The sequence below is a fragment of the Bos mutus genome, chromosome 15 (genome assembly GCF_027580195.1).
Source record: "Bos mutus isolate GX-2022 chromosome 15, NWIPB_WYAK_1.1, whole genome shotgun sequence".
Lineage (NCBI taxonomy): Eukaryota > Metazoa > Chordata > Mammalia > Artiodactyla > Bovidae > Bos > Bos mutus.
Window position 1 is genome coordinate 51,721,428 of NC_091631.1, and position 17,044 is coordinate 51,738,471.

The 17,044-nt window shown below is 49.6% G+C and overlaps 1 protein-coding gene across 1 annotated transcript in view; it reads left to right on the forward strand.

Moving 5' to 3' along the window:
* DSCAML1 (DS cell adhesion molecule like 1) overlaps nucleotides 1-17,044 on the forward strand; it is a 369,339-nt gene that overhangs the window by 317,190 nt on the left and 35,105 nt on the right. Inside the window, exons 12-17 of the mRNA XM_070383209.1 lie at nucleotides 1,261-1,460; nucleotides 2,015-2,111; nucleotides 2,728-2,856; nucleotides 9,887-10,054; nucleotides 11,245-11,315; nucleotides 15,600-15,840. Of these exons, the coding sequence (XP_070239310.1) occupies nucleotides 1,261-1,460; nucleotides 2,015-2,111; nucleotides 2,728-2,856; nucleotides 9,887-10,054; nucleotides 11,245-11,315; nucleotides 15,600-15,840 (906 nt within the window). The remainder of the gene's footprint in view (nucleotides 1-1,260; nucleotides 1,461-2,014; nucleotides 2,112-2,727; nucleotides 2,857-9,886; nucleotides 10,055-11,244; nucleotides 11,316-15,599; nucleotides 15,841-17,044) is intronic.

Consider the following 17,044-nt stretch of genomic DNA (forward strand, 5'->3'; position numbering starts at 1 on the left):
TCAGGTCAGTGGTGAGGGGTGGAGTGGGGGAACCTATTAATGCACTTGTAGGAGTTAATTATGATGCTGCTGGCCAGGGTTTTCTGTTGCATTTTGTTGGGAAGAACTGGGGAGTTTCTCAGCTGCCTGGGAGGGCCCTGCTGTCTAGAAGCAAGGGCTAAACCAGCTGACCTCTGTGAGCCATGGACACAAGGCAGAGACCTCAGGCATGTCATCTGGGGTCCACAGGCCTCCCTGTCGAAGGTGCATGGATCCAGTTCAAGGGACTCATGAATTGGGGCTGGGGTAAAACGGCATCTTTTTTTTTTTTTTTTTTTTTTTTGCTAACTTCTAACTGAAATTTTGTACTTCCATTCTGAACCATAAGCAACAAACCACAGTGGTAGCAGCACCTGTGACTGTGACTAATAGGTATTTTTGCATCACAGCTGTGGCAGTATCTGAAAATATCATTTATACTATCACTATTATGAAATTGTTCTAATGTAACTCAGCACTAGATCTTATTTCATAGAGAATAGTGAAGAATATATATTATGTGATGAACTATATCAAAAGTTTGCTTTTGAATGTTATTTGTATAACCATACTTTGGTATATCTGGTTTCCTTTGTCATTTTATGTATGATATGCATTTCAAAGGATTCAAAGGATTCTGTTTATTGCCTTAAAGTGAATGAATGAATAGATAGACTGATTCTGAAAAGGGGCCCATGGACTATCAGAACCCCTGATAAAGGCAGAGGCTGCCCAGGTCATGGGTGTGCGGGGAAAAGGGGACAGGCAGTGAGGTTTTCTGTACCCACCTCCAACCATTATTAGACCCTCTCCCTAAGGGCAGATGGGGCTTCTCTAGTGGCTCTGTGGTAAAGAATCCAGCTGCCAATGCAGGAGACTCTGGTTCCATCTCTGGGCTGGGAAGGTCCCCTGGAGAAGGAAATGGCAACCCACTCCAGTATTCTTGCCTGGGAAATCTCATGGACAGATGAGCCTGGAGGGCTGCAGTTTGTGGGGTCGCAAAACAGTCAGATACCACTGAGCAACTAAACAGGAACTCTTGGACGGAGGTGCTCCTGGGAGAGGGGCAGCCACGAAGCAGGGGCAGCCACGGGGTGGGGTCATCCAGGGGACGGGTTATCCGGGGGGCGGGGCACCCAGGGGCGGGGCCGCCAGAGGCGGGGCCTCTGAGCTGGGCAAGTGCTCTCCCAGGGCTGGTTTTCCCCACTCATTGGGACCTCCTACACCTCCTCCCTTCTCCAGTCCCAGCCATGATCACCTCCCACCCCAACACCACCATCGCCATCAAGGGCCACGCCAAGGAGCTCAACTGCACAGCACGAGGCGAGCGACCCATCATTATACGCTGGGAGAAAGGGGACACGGTCATCGACCCCGACCGCGTCATGCGGTATGCCATCGCCACCAAGGACAACGGCGATGAGGTTGTCTCCACGCTGAAGGTAAGCACCCATGCCCGTCTCAGGGGGAACCCGACTCTCAGAAAGTGGGGAGCCCACAGCTATTGCATCTGAATCCAAAAGAAGTAAACAGGAGTCTGGGAGCCCCACCCCGAAAAATACCTCTCCTTTCCTACCTATTTCCCTCCTTCACCCACCAACCTATGCCTTGAGCCTCATTCTGTCTCCTTTCTGACAACTCTCCACTTTAAATGTATGGGATCCTCAGCCACGCCCTCCCTCTCCCCTCCCTCCTAGACCCCTCAGATCCTCCCTCCATCCTGGGACCCCCTCAGCGCCCCCTCTCTCATGGACCCCCAGCCCCTCCCTCCCTCCTAAAACCCCTCGGCCTTTCCCTGCACAGACTCTTGCACACTTCCATCCATTGAACTTTCTGGGAAGAGGAACTCTTGACAAACCCTGGGTGGGTTCCCTCCGAGAAGAAGGTAGTCTTGCTGATCCCCAACTAGATGGGCCCCCTTCAGCAGATGGGCTCTAAAAGACTCTCCCCATTCCTTCCTCTCTCCGCACCCTCTGCCCCTCGGACTGCCTCCCAGCTCAAGCCTGCTGACCGTGGAGACTCTGTGTTCTTCAGCTGCCATGCCATCAACTCATATGGGGAGGACCGGGGCCTGATCCAGCTCACGGTACAAGGTACCTCACCTGCTCCACGTCCCCAGCCCCTTCCTCTGGGCCCTGGTGCTCACTGCCAACTCCCCTCAAGAGTGGGGGACACTCCACACCCAGGGGCAGTGACAGGAAACAGCTCTGGGGAAAAGCCTCAGTCCACTCTCCCTCCTGCCCAGAGTGGTGCCATAGGGTCCTTCCAGGACACTGCAGACAGTGAGGTCTGTGATGGCAGAAGGCCCTGTGGAGCACACTGTTGCCCCCAGAAGTGGGAGACCTGGATTTGTGGGCCCAGACCTTGGGGGAGGTGTGCGGAGGGAAAGTCAAGATGGAAAACCTGGGAGCTCTGCATGGTGGGAAGCAGGCCATCAGCTGTGAGGGGTCCCTCCAAAAGGGGCTGAGGAAGAGAGGGGAACAGAGCAGGGACCCAGCACGCCCACTTCTGCCTCTGAGCCTTTAGATCTAAGTTTCTCCTCCATCCCTATGCTGCCTTGCCCAAACTCCAGGGCTCAGGACCCTCAGATAGACCGTTGTGTCTCCAATCCTCCCAGCACAGATCCCTTGATCTCTGCAGAGGGTCGGCAGGAGGCTAAGCTCTCTGCTGCCATCCTCACCCCTGCCCCCTTCCCTTGCCACTCCCCAGAGCCCCCTGACCCCCCAGAGCTGGAAATCCGAGAGGTGAAGGCCCGGAGCATGAACCTGCGCTGGACCCAGAGATTCGATGGGAACAGCATCATCACGGGCTTTGACATTGAGTACAAGAACAAAACAGGTAGGTGAGGGCTCGGCCCACCATAGCGCCTTGCACCACCTGCCTGGACGGTGTCCCTCCAGTGTGACGGCCCCTGGCTGTCAGGGCTGCCCATCTCAGACAGACACACAAGCCCTTGTGTCTTCCAAAGGAAGGGACATTGGTCAGGTTAGGAAACCAGGGGGCAGGTAGAAGGACCTCTACAGTTGATAGGGAGGAAATGTCAGTCCGTCCTTCCCAGGACTGACCCTGGGCAGATCCATAGGGTGGTCTGATTTAAAGCAACTTAAAAGTCACTGAGCCAGGAGCTACTGGCTGTATATGTGGGGTCAGAGACATCACAGTTTCACTGGGTCATCTAGGCACTCCAGGTTTGGGATGATGGGGTTGCTTGGGAGTCAGAGAAGCTGGTCTTTCCCAAGAATGAGTCACTGGGGAGGTAGGAGTCCCTGGAAAGTTTAGATCTAAGTTTCTTCTTCTTAGAAGCCCTCTAAAACCCCTCCCTTGGGACTCTATTAATAGCTTCTAAGAGATTGCCTTCCACTGTGAAGCCGCTTAGAGCAAAGTGAACAATGGACTCCTGTGTCTCTGGGGATACCAGGGACCCACAATCAAGTGGCAGGAATGGCAAGGAGGGGACAGATGACCTGAACAAGAGGTCAAGCCAAGAAAGAGCCATAGGTGATCACGTTTGTATCTGCGTGACTATTTCTAAAAGGTACAGGCGACAGGGGGGCTGCCCCGGAGAGGCCCCGGGGTGACTTCAGTGCAGGTGAGAGAAGGAGAAACATACCTCTCCTCTAGGGTCCTTTCATACTTTCAGAATTCAAGACCATAAGCCCATATAAGCCTTTCAAAGTAATTTTAAGGTAAAATACAGAAAGCAAATCTGGAAAACTGAAGCCTCCCCAACCGTCCTTCTCCCACCAACTCCAACTCATCTTCCAGGACTCAGCATAGATCCAAGGTTTTGTTTCCTCAGAAGCCTTCCAGACCCTTCCTCTCTTCCTTAGCACAGCACACAGTCATTGGCTGACTGACTATCCGCTCCCCCAAAGGGTTAGCCCCAGGATAGCATCCACAGCTGTGTTTACCTCTTGAGAAGCCGCCCTGTCCAGGGCACTGGGTGCATCATTCTTGAGGCTGGTTTCTACAGGAAGGAACCCTGCCCTCAGAAGCTTACAGTCTAATTGGGGAGAAAAGTCAGCTCAGAGCCAGACCTCCCGAGGTCACTGTCAGTGCAGAAGGAGAGCCATAGAGAGAAGGGGGCGCTGCACAGACGGGTCATCAGAGCAGCACACCTCCTGTCCTTGCAGATGCTGCTTTGAGTTGGGAGAAGATGGGGAGCTAACGGGGCCTAGATTCAGGGAGAGGGACAGGGCCGAACCCCAGCACGGTGCAGTGCGCTCCGGGGAGTGGCATGTCTAGCAGAGGGTTCACAGACCCAGTGGTGCTAGTGGTAAGGAATCCGCCTGCCAATGCAGGAGACGTGGGTTCAATCCCTGGGTCAGGAGGATCCCCTGGAGGAGGAAATGGCAACCCACTCTAGTATTCTTGCCTGGAGAATCCTATGGACAGAAGAGCCTGGCAGGCTACAGTCCACGGGGGCACAGAGAGTTGGACATGCCTGAATGACTAAGCACACAGACCCAGTTTCTGGGTTTTTAGTCTTATTAGACTAAAAAGTGCTTTGGGCTCCAGGTTGGGAGGGGGCCTCTGAACTGAGCTTTTATTTCCTTGGGGAAGGTCATCGAAAGCCACTAGCCATGTCTGAGATCCTGGTGAGAGATTTAAGCAACATGGCACCTTGGCAGGGGTCGTCAGGCGTCAGTGGGGAGGAGGGGTGTCCAAGAAGTGAGTGAGCAGGCTGCCGCCATCCTGTAGCTGGGACAGGTGATGAGCAGGGGCCGGGCAGCAGTGGAGGCAGAGGGCACAGAGAGGAGAGGAAGCCCACTGGGTTCATCTCACATCTCAGGGCTTCCCAAGGCTGGACACAAGCTTCCCAGGAGCCAGACAAGAAGGGGCAGGTCTGTCCACAGCCAGCATCTCCCTGCCTGGTTGATGTAGCTGGCAGGGCTCCATTCCTGTTGGGGGAGTGGATGTCCAGGCTGTCACTCGGGGCCCTCCCCTACTGCTCACTGGGACTGCTTCCCTGCCCTCCTCCCCCATGCTGCCCCATTGCCCACCATCACCCTCCTCCACTGACCACCTTCTAATGTGTGGAAACCTTTCCTGGGGCGCTGCTCAGCCAGGCGAAGCTGAGAACATCACACATCTGGAGAGCTGTGCAGAAGGAGAGATGGGCAGGGAAGATTCTATTTTCAGAGCTCATCCACGTCTTCCCCCAACCCTGTCTGGCTCTCATGAAAAAGGAGGAACCATCATACCCACCCCAGCACCAGGGTACCAGGATGGATGGAATGGAGAGGGGAGGATAATGAAACTCAACCTCAGATTCTCCCATCCACAGGAGCTTTGCACCTGTAAAAAAAAAAAAAAAAAAACACAGGATCAAGAGCCCAGAGAAGCTGGGCTGGTCCTTTCTCCAGTCTTCAGGTAGGCCTACTCTGGGCCATGCCACTCAGACAGGCATCTATGCTGGCATTTAGGAAAAGGAGTCCCGTGGGAACTGGGGAGCATTACCATTGGAGTCAGGCAGAGGCTGTGAACACAGCATCGCTTCCTCATCTGTGAGGTGGAAATAGTAATGCCTGTCTTGTGGGATTGTTTTGAGGACTGAAGAGAAAGCAGCTAGCATGGAGCCGTAGTTCCTCTCCTCCTTCTAACTGAAATAGCTCGTGTGGCAGTTTATAGTCCTGTGGGACTTGCAGGCTGAAATGTGTGTCTGTCAGTCAGCAGCATGTATTGAGTGCCAGTAATTTTGTTGCAGAGTCATGCATCAGCCATGTGGTAGAAAAGAGAAAGAACGAGGAGACAGAGCATTGCCCTTGGAGCTGATAATGAAGTTGCAGAGGGAATATACAGAGATGTACACACACTTGAGCACACACACACACACACACACACACACATGCACACTCGCAGGTACTTTCAGGACCATTACAAAGCACTCTCCAATCACATGTAATATACCACAAACTAAATTACGTGACAACTGAAAAAGGTATCCTAGGGAACGGATGGGTGACTCAAAGAAAGGAGGGGCATGTGTGTGCATGCGTGTGTGTGTGTGTGTGTGTGTCTAAGTAGATCTTCTGCCTGCATGCAGAATAGTAGAACAAGAACAAGTTTCAAAGCAGAAGACTGGGGTTGACCAAGTGTCAGGCTTGTGTGATCTTTAGCAAGCTACTTAAGGTCTTTGTGCATCTCTGTCAGTACAGACAGTGGCACATACTCCAAGGTGGCTGCGAGGAATACGTGAACATGAAGATTTATGTGCCCATGCCTAACACAGAGCCTGGCGCATGGGTCCCCATGCTGTGGCTCCTGTCCCTTCCCTCTCGCCCCAGACCACACCCTCCTATGGCTGGAACATCTGTCCCTGACCCCCCTTCTTGGTCACAACTGTGCCTTTGCCAGGTTTTCTGCCATGTTGCTCATCATGCTAATTTTCCCAGGGAAATTACCACGTCTGCCCTTTCTAAGCCATCGTGCTCACGCTGACTTCTCCTGGCCCTAGGCAGCAGAGTAATAATACATGAATGCTGAATGATAAATAGCACCGTCCACACAAATCTATCAGACAGCGCTGCGCAGATTTAAAAATGCAGACACCACATTTCGCCCCTGTTTTCCAAGCAAGGAGCAGGGATGGGTTCTTTGAGGATGGCCCAGAAGGCAGCCTCATGGTGGGAGCCATCAGCCATCGTGGGCTGAGCCAGAGGGTCTGGTGTTGGGACGTGGTGAGTGGTCGCGGTGATCCAGGAAACCCCTTCTCGGTGCAGTGGAGATCACTGTGGTGGGCTCAGAGCCGTGATGCAAGGAGGAAATCAGAGATGCAGGATGGACTTGTTTCCCCAGCACAGGCAGCTGAATGCTCCAGATGTGGCTTTTGTCCAAACGCTCCCCCTTCTACAGTGAATATGTCTCCTGAAATACCAAAGCCCCCAGGTCCCCTCCCAGCAAGCAGCCCACTAAGTAGAAGACACTGACATCTCCCCAGCCGCTTCCTTATTTTTTAAGAAGAATATTTTGCATCATAAACCCTTTGATGAAGAAAGGGAGTGAGAGCCCTTAATGAAATATGTTAATCTGGATAAGCCAGGCTCATATGAAAGGGAATATTAAAAGAGACAATATTCACCAAAGCCAGCTCAGTACTCTGAGAGCTGAAAAGGAAAGGGGAGAAAATAGGGCCACTGATTTCAGCTATTCAGGTCAGAGAGATGGCAGCGATCAAGTTTGGAAAATCAGCGAGAGACCTCCAAATTTGACTCTGATGCATGAGCCTGCAGGGGCTGTGGGGAGAGAGCTGTTTTGTGCCAACATCAAAGGTGATTTGGGAACACAAGGACAAATCCACCTGCAAATGACTGGCAATAGCAGAAAAAAGGGGGCCACTCTCTGGGATCCCCCAGTCTTCCTATGATTGGCAGCTAGGGAGGAGGCAAGCAAGGGAACAGCAAAGGGTATTTACTATGACTGCAGAATGTGGAGGAACCACAGGTCCAACATCCAGGACCACAAAGTGGGCTCTGATCTAAAACCAAGAGTGGGTTTTAAGTGCCCAGCGTGTGCCAAGTGGGTGAGATGGGCAAAGTTGTAGACATGGTTCCTGCCTTCAGGGAGCTTCTCTGTGTATAAATGGAAATAGAATCCAGGGGTGGGAAAAATGTATGGAGTGAGAGGAGAGCCTAGGATGGAGCCTTGAAGAACTTGAACCATAACGTAAGAAAGATGTACCTGCAAAGTTAAGAGATAACCCAAGAGATTAGGAAAAGCTGGAAAGTGAAAGTCACTCAGTCGTGTGTGATTCTTTGTGACCCCATGGACTTCGCAGTCCATGGCGTTCTCCAGGCCAGAATACTGGAGTGGGTAGCCATTCTCTTCTCCAGAAGATCTTCCCAACCCAGGAATCGAACCAGGGTCTCCTGCATTTCAGGTGGATTCTTTACCAGCTGAGCTACCAGGGACTCCCTAGGAAAAGCTAGAGACTGTTTTAATAGACACCCAAGAGAAGAGTGTTTTGGGAAGGGACAGGTTTAAGTGTTGAACACACCTGGAAGGCCAAGTGAGAAATCGCACTTGATGACATGAGCGTCACCTGTACAGTGGAGATATGGTGCTGACGTCATAGAAAGGTATGAGGAGTGAATGGTGTCCGGCACTGCACCTGGCACATCACAAGTGCCTGGTAAATATTAGCACCTCTCTTTTTTAGCCCCTTAGTTTTCAGACACATCATTTGGGTCTCCTTCCTCTGCCTGCACTCATCAAAAATGAATGCACTGACTCATGATCGCTGTCCCTCTCCTATAAACATGGGCAAATCAAATATGATGTGTGAGCTGGCACCAGTTCCCAGATGCCACAGAGAGAAGTGAACACCTGCCTCCGCATTACTAGCCCATTTCCTCCTGAGCCAAAGTGGTACCCTCTGCAGGAAGGAGCCTGCATGTTTGAGACTCTGGCTTAACCTCTCACCCCAGTGACTTTTGGGCAGTTGGGGTGTTTTGAAAAGACAAGGAGAATATACAGTTTTTCTGAGCATCTACAGTCTGCCGTTTGTGACTTTGGCTCATGAAACCAAAGAATTAAATGCGAAACTGCAGATGGGGAACTGGGCCAGTGCCCTTCAACAGATGCCAAGCTGGTGTGGCTAAAAGAGGTGTTTTGAAATGCATCAAGACCTCAATTTGCCAGAACCTGGGGGATGGGATAGTCTCTTTGGGTGAACTGATCCTCCTGGTTTACCAGGCATTAGCTTAAAAAAGAGTCTTCCTAAAAAATTCTAGAATATGCCATCCTCCCTCCCTGATTCAGGGATTAGACTGTAGTGAATATAATTTAATCTTTTCTACTGACAGTTTTCAGAATCCTCTACTGTGGGTTTAAAAGACATGGAAAATTAGACTGAATAGTCGCATCAGGACGTGCCCCGGGAAGATTCTTAAGCTCCACTATCAGCTAGTTTCCTTGTGCTTTGCCTTTTTTTGTCTTTTCAAAGCAAAGTGCCAATAATGTAATCTGGTTATGAATTCTGGGTTTGGACGGTACTAGCTGAGACATTGCTGTAACTGCAGGCCCTTCCATTTCTCTCTGGAATCCCCTGGTAGGTGCACAGGAAAAAATGCATTGAATGAATGACTGGGTTCCTCTGGAGACGCAGAATGTTTACTGTCCCAGTATCCCTGAGTGGTATTTATCGGGTATCTTTCACATTCTACAATTTCACTAAACATTAGCCCTGGAATGGGCTGCCAGTCCCCCTGGATAAATTGGGAACATGCTCATTGCTTTGTTGGCTTCTGACTCTAGAGATTCAGAGACCATTCTCTTGCTGATGAGAGAGGAAGGGGTTTGCCTAGGGACTCTGCCACTTGGTTTATTCCCCTCATCAGCCTAGGAAACATTCAAGACCACCACCACACAAATCCACAGGAAAAAGAAATACAGAAGCACACACAGAGGAGGAGAAAGGGGGATAAGACTTGGCTTCCCCATTTGCACTGGAATCTTGGGTGGAGGGGGTGTCTCACAGTTACAACACATCACTGATGTGGTGTGAGAGACCAGGAAAGGGGCACTGGCCAATGAGACCCTAAGAGATAGCAAGCATTGGTGATCTTGGAAGGGGCCATAGGAAACATCTCACCTGAGGTTTGAGTTTACCAGGCGGCCCTGGGTAGAGAAGGGTTAAGCTTCCTGATTCCCCAAGCAGTGGACTTGCTGTTCCCATCCTCAGGCATCCCTTGATCTCTTGAACTTCATGGAACAGAACAGTTCTCTCTGAAATTCTCTTGCTGCAGTCTCTGTAAACAGGACCTCTCTGGGCATCTAGGTTGAGATTGGGATGTTGCTGCTGCTTGAGGCTGGAGAGGGGTCCTGGAGTTTGTCTGGCTGAGGTTAGAAGTGGGTGTCCTTTCTCCAGATTCCTGGGACTTCAAGCAGTCCACACGCAACATCTCCCCGACCATCAACCAGGCCAACATCGTGGACTTGCACCCGGCCTCCGTGTACAGCATCCGCATGTACTCCTTCAACAAGATTGGCCGCAGCGAGCCGAGCAAGGAGCTCACCATCAGCACTGAGGAGGCTGGTGAGCACCTCGCCCTGTCACCCCTGCCCATGGGCTCGGAGATCAGGGACATCTGGGGCCCTCACCCACCCTGTCCATTGGCAGTGGGTTTGCAATTAGAAGAGTGGGGGGTGGAGATTCCAAGGTGTGTGTGTGTGTGTCTCCCTCTGGATCATTGGAGACCCTTATCCCTGACCTTTGCCAAATGGGTTCTAGATGCAATGCTTTCAGGAGCTGTCCGAGGTTCTGCTCCCACTCCACTGGCCCCAGCCTGTCTGGCAAGGACAGATCTGCAAAGGATGGGGGTACTAGTGCCCTGGATTATCTCCTGTGACTTTTGCCATGAAGTTTTCCTGAAAATTTAAGCAAGATTTCCCTTATTGTATTTTCTCTTACCTGTCATTGCAAAATAGAAGTTAATACGAAAAAGTACATATACATGTGCAGTTTTACACATAATAATAATAATAAAGCAAAAACTAGTATAACCAACACTCATTATCACTTCCCAGAGGCCCTCTATATACCCCTTCTCAACCATAACCCCATCCCTCCCCCTGAAGTAACAAGTATCCCAGCTTCCTTGTTTCCTTTTTCATACATGTCACTAGTATATGTACATATAAACATACAGTTTAGTTTTGCCTGTTCTAATAGAATGTATGCATGAAATAATACTTCATATATTCTCTGTGTTTTCCTTGTTATAGTCTAGATTCTTTTTGTGAGCTTCAGTACAGCTGTATGATTTGTCTATTTTCATTCCCCATCCAAGGAATATAAACAGTTGCAGAATTACAGACTCACCAGATGGACAAACTTCTCCCTTTAACTGAAAGAAAAAAAAAATGCCAAAATGTTTTCCAAAGTGCTTTCTCTCCCATGGTTAGTGTATAAAAGTTCCTGCTACTTCATATTTTGGTCTGCACTTTGTACTATCAAACTTTAAAAAAATTTTGCCAACCTGCTGGATGTGGAGTCATACTTAATAGTCGTTATTTGCTATGTTTTCAGCAAATTATGGAGAATGAATAGGAAATTTAAACCCTATGATCATTTCAAGAGGGACTCAAACAGAAGTTCTCTGCTGCTTTAGACAAGCTTTTCCTTTCTCTGCAGCAGCCCTCCAGCTCAAGGATGGGACTGAGGGCATAGGGCTCTTTTCTTCCAAGACGTGACTCATAAGGTTGTTTCTCCCAACCCCACCCCAGCTCCTGATGGGCCTCCCATGGATGTAACCTTGCAGCCAGTGACCTCACAGAGCATCCAAGTGACCTGGAAGGTAAGCAAAGTCAAAAGCATTTCCCCTGAAATGCCTCCCTCCCTTCCCCATCCTTAATCTTCAAATGAAGCCCCAACAGACTTGCTAGTGTCTGGTGTCTTGCAATGCCCACGCCTGTTTGTTGCTAAATACTGAGGTTGAAGGAGTGGAAAGAGAGGAGGATAGAGGAACTGGTCCCCCCACCAATCCCCACTCCCTTCTCCACCATGGCTTTCTGATGGAGGCCTGTGCTTGGAGTGGGATGAAGAATTTGTCAGTGCCAAGGAGAGAAGATGATTCTTTTACCATGCTGGTTTGTCCTACAAACTCCACAGGTTGTAATATATCTAGAGCTGGAATTGATTTTGTATACATTTCAAAGGGGCTCTATGGATAACAGGAGATGAAATGACAGGGTCTCACCCTTGTCTTGGCCCTGTGACTAGAGCTGGGAAGTAGGGTGAAACCATACCCTATGTTCTCACGGTCAAGACTTCAGCAGGGAGCTTGGTCTTTTCTTGATTTCCTCCTGTGTAAAATCAGGATGAAAAAATAACTGCCCTCCCTAGCTCTGGGGGACAGGGAGCTGTAGAGAAAACAAACCAGTATGTGCCACAGCCATTTCTAAGGGGAAGAAACTTGTAGATCTAGAAGGTATCCAGAGACTCTGTCACTGATGGGAAATCTTGGAGGCAATTCCACAGCAGGGCAGAGAACCAGCATAACCCTGAGCATGACCAAGCAATGCTTTCCTGGGAAACTCTGGCCTCATCGCCACATCCCTGGCATGGGCACAGAAGGGCTGCCCATTCTGATGGCTTCCAGCTGCATTTTCCAGTGTTTGAGTGTTTTCTTGCACTAACTTATCTGTTCCTGTGGAGTGGACAGAAGAGATATTTCTCCTTCCTATCAGAGGAGGCCATGGTATAAAAATGCAAGGTGACTTCCGTGGTCATTCAAGTCATGACAGGTGCAGAACTTCACTGCACGTAGTCTGGAGCCATATCACCCACAGAAGCCCACTGTCCAGAGGTCAGGAACAGAGAGTTTCCTAAAGCCCATTCATGTTCTTCTTCTTGAACATTAGGGTTTAGGGGGTTACCTCATCTACATCTGGGCTCTGAGTCCAAGGTCATTTTCTGACTCTAACTCCTGGTAGAAAAATTCCAGGTACTTTAGTCCTCCTCCTAGTCCCTTCATAAAGGTAGACTTGAGAATCAGAGAGATTCAAAAGGGTCTAGTAATATTTTCCCTAAAAAAGACCACATATTTGGGACCTCCTTGGTGGTCCAGTGGTTAAGACTTCACACTTGCACTGCAAGGGATCCAGGTTCAATCCGTGATCAAGGAACTAAGATCCCACATGCTGTGTGATGTGGCCAAAAAATTAAACAATTCTTTAAAAAACCAAGGGAAAAAAGACTATATGTCTTGGTGTGCGCGCGCGCGAGCGCACACACACACACACACACACACACACACACACACACACACACACACACACACACACACACACACACGGCAGCAGAGCCTGGTTCCTTCCCGCTCCAGAGAAATAACCAGGACAAAAGTGGGACAGAGGCTGGGCAGTTGGCCCTCCCTGGGTACCAGCGCTCCTAGTAGATAGATACCTGGAGCCCTGGGTCCCTCCAGGTTCAGATCTGGTTGCCAGAGCTTCCCTCAGAAACTGGGAGTGAAGCCTGGAGTCTAGATCCCAAGTCGTATCTGCATCCTGATTCTGCATCCATTTCCTAAGAATACTCCAAGGAAGCCTGGAGGAGGGGACGGGAATGAATAAGTATGTAAACCTCTGAGACATTTGGCTACAAAGCTCCAACCCGGAGGTCGATAAAAATTTAGAATCAGATTTATTTCTCCAAAGTCTCATAATGAAAAATAAAATTGATTAGAAAGTTAGAACTTCAGAATGAACCAGCCTATCAATAAATTTGGGGGCTGACTTCTCAAGGGAATTTTTTTTAACACCAAGAAACAGATTAATGAAAAATAAAGATTCACTTGAAAGATAAGTCACTTCATTTTAAGACTCTTTCCTTGAGATGGATCACCACTGCTTTATGACATAAATTTGCAATCAGCTCTATTGATTTCTTAATGCTTCAGAGAAATATTGTTAAGATTGATTTAAATCCTGAGTGTGCCTGTTTAAGGGGGTGGTGCCATACAAGGAGAAGGGAGAGAGAGGGAGGGAGGGAAGATATGTCAAGATTTGTAAAAATGTGTGAATATCTATATGTATGTAGCAAGGTATGCCTGAATGCCTACCCAAGGCCTCTGCCAGTATACATTGGTGTGAATGACGGTGGCGTGGTGCTCTGTGTATCACACATAGACAAGTGTATACTGTGTGCAGGCGGCTCTAGGTACGTAGGTGTGTGTCATTGTGTAATGATGTATATATCAGTGTATTTCACCGTGGGCACAGATATGTAATAGAGTGTATGTCAGTGTGAGGACAAGGGCACCCTGAAGATATGTTTGTGTCTATAATAAGTGCCTGAATGTGTGAGTGTGTAGATTATTTGTTGTTTAGTCACTAAATCGTGTCTGACTTTGTGAACCAATGGACTGTAGCCTGCCAGGCTCTTCTGTCCATGGGCTCTCCCGGGCAAGAATACTGGAGGGGGTTGCCATTTCCTTCTCCAGGGGATCTTCCCCACCAGGGATTGAACCCTCCTCTCCTGCATTGGCAAGCGGATTCTTTACCACTTAGCTACTTGGGAAGCCTGATTGTGTAGATACAACACCCACATTCAAAAATTCCCCCTCTTACCAACTATCAAACAGGACTGTCCAAGTGCAGAGAGAAGCATTATTCAGGCAGCAACGAAAAGTCAAGTCAATTAAATACACACACACCTAGTTAGTGAGTTCAAAACAATTATGTGAAATTTAAAACTTCATTATATTGAGTTAACAGTGAGCTGAAAAATGCAGTTCATTTAAAACACTCATTGAATTTTAAAAAATGAGCTGTTTTACTAACTTAATTGTTTTTGATCACACTATTTTTTAGTACAGTAAAAGGTGGGCTTTTAAATTAACTGCATCATCTTTACAACCCTGATTCAAGCTGTTTTTCTATGTACTGGTGTGTGTGCTGTCTCAATATATAGATGGGCATGTCCCCTCTTTAAAGGAGCCAGTTTCTATTTGTGAGTCTGTATGTTTCTGGCCATGGGTAGGTATGTATTGGGATGTTTGTTTTGATGGGCTGGATTGCGTGTGTTCGTGGTTCCAGATATAAGGGGACGTATCAAGATCCTATGTATGTGAGTGTGTGTGTATATGTGAGTGAGTGTGTGTATGTGCGTGTGTGTGTGTGCGTGTGTGTGTGTGATCATATTCAAGAATGTCCGTGTCAGTGTTTCCCTGTTGATGTTTTCTCTCTCAGAACACCTGTGTGTGCGGCTGGTTGTGTATCAGGGTTTTTGCTGGGGGTGAGAGTGTATTTTCCACCCCAAGACTGACGCCAGTGGAGTCTTCTCCCTTGGCCTGCCCACCTGGGATCAGCCCTTCATTCCCGCCAGCCCAGGCAGAGCTCCGAGGTCCCCCCTGTCACCCCCTTGTCACCCCATCTCTGTCCCTCCGTCCAGAAGCCGGCTTCAGGCCTGGGCTCTCCACGCACCCCAGCCGCTGGCCAGGATGTCAAGGGCGGTCCAGCTCCAAGAGGGGCTGGGCTCGCATCAAAGTCAAGGACTCTTTTTTTTTTTCAACTTGTGGTACCATACCATTTTATGTACACAAAACGGATCGTTTTAACCATGTTCATAGGTAGAGGTCAGCAGCATTGTACAACTACAGTGTTGAGCAGCCGTCACCACTGTCCATCTCTAGAACTTTCTCATGATCCCAAACAGAAACTCTGCTGGCCCAGCCATCCTAGCCCCCAGTAACCTCTGTCCTACTTTCTGTTTCTGTAAATTTGGGAATTGTACGCACCTCGGAGAAGCACCATGCAGTATTGCTCCTTTTGTGTCTGGTTTATCTCACTTAATGTATTTTCTAGGTTCATTGATGCTGTTCAGTTTATCAAAGTTTCATTCCTTTTTAAGGCTGAATAATATTCCATTGCATATATGGACCACATCGTCTTTATGCATTCACCTGTCTGTGCACACTTGGGTTGCTTTTACTTTGGCCTTGACTCTGGGTGGAATGGGAGCCTTGGAAGGCTTGGGAGCAAGGGAGTGACATGACCTGCCTTTGGGTGTAAGAGCGTCCTCTCAGAATGTCACTGAGTCTTTGTCCCCCTCCACCACCCTCCCACTCCTACACTCACAGGCACCCAAGAAGGAGCTGCAGAACGGTGTCATCCGTGGCTACCAGATCGGCTACAGAGAGAACAGCCCGGGCAGCAACGGGCAGTACAGCATCGTGGAGATGAAGGCCACTGGGGACAGCGAGGTCTATACCCTGGACAACCTCAAGAAGTTCGCCCAATATGGCGTGGTGGTCCAGGCCTTCAATCGGGCAGGCACGGGGCCCTCATCCAGCGAGATCAATGCCACCACCCTGGAGGACGGTGAGGGCACCAGTAGAGGGTAATGGGTACAGATGTCGGCTGCGGGCAGAGCCGCAGGGCTTCCAGGGAGGGCTGGGGGCCCTTCCCTGCTCCTGGGCCCCATCATCCTGTGGTACACACAGCCTCCCTGGATCCCTCCATCCCCTCTCACCCATTGGCTTCTCAAGGGATGCTTGGTCCATTTAGGCCTCTGGGAATCTCCATCCGTTGGCTGGCTCTCTATCCATCACTTTCTAATGCTCTGCCCATCGGTCTCTCTATTGAGCTACTGGTCTGTCTGAGTGCCTGTCTGTGCATCTCTCTGACTCTCCATCCATCTTCTCCCTCTGCCTTTTCCTCCTCCCTCATCCTGGCCCCTCACCCATCTCTCTCCCCAAGCTCTTTCCTCTACACTCTGGGTCCTATTTCTCTTCATTTAGGCCCTCCAGGTTGGAAAAAGGGCAGAAGCCAAGTTACCTATGTACTTCTGAGCTAGAAGCTGTCCACCATCTGTTTTAGAGACTGTGGAGTTACAAAATACCAAGGTCCATGGACAGAAGATTTGGAGCCCAGTTTTTAAAACTGAATTCTTTGAGGGTTGGAGAGGACTCCAACTTTGAGTGAATGATGGGGCCTGGTTTCTCAGGAGGAGAGGGTTAAGAGGCAGCAGGAGCATGCCTGCTCTCCAAGCACAGAGAAGACCCCACTGTTACCTGAGCTTGTGCTAGGAAACGAAAGGAGACGTGACCCTTGATACCCACCCCAAGAGACGTAGCCAGGCTGGACACAGCCCCCAAAGAGCAGAGTAAATAGGGCTTCCTTAGTTTGGCATCCCACTCCAGTATTCTTGTCTGGAAAATCTCATGGACGGAGGAGCCTGGTAGGCTGCAGTCCATGGGGTCGCTGAGGGTAGGACACAACTGAGCGACTTCAGTTTCACTTTTCACTTTCATGCATTGGAGAAGGAAATGGCAACCCACTCCAGTGTTCTTGCCTGGAGAATCCCAGGGACGGGGGAGCCTGGTGGGCTGCCGTCTATGGGGTCTCACAGAGTCGGACATGACTGAAGTGACTTAGCAGTGATACCCCAGCCTAAGACCAAGATATGAGATTAAAACCTGTCACTGAGTCTGAGCCTTCCCCCAGCAAAGGGAGGGAACTGACTGCCCTGGAAACATAATGCCATTGCTCCATGGCCACCCAGACACCCAGCATTCTACCATTA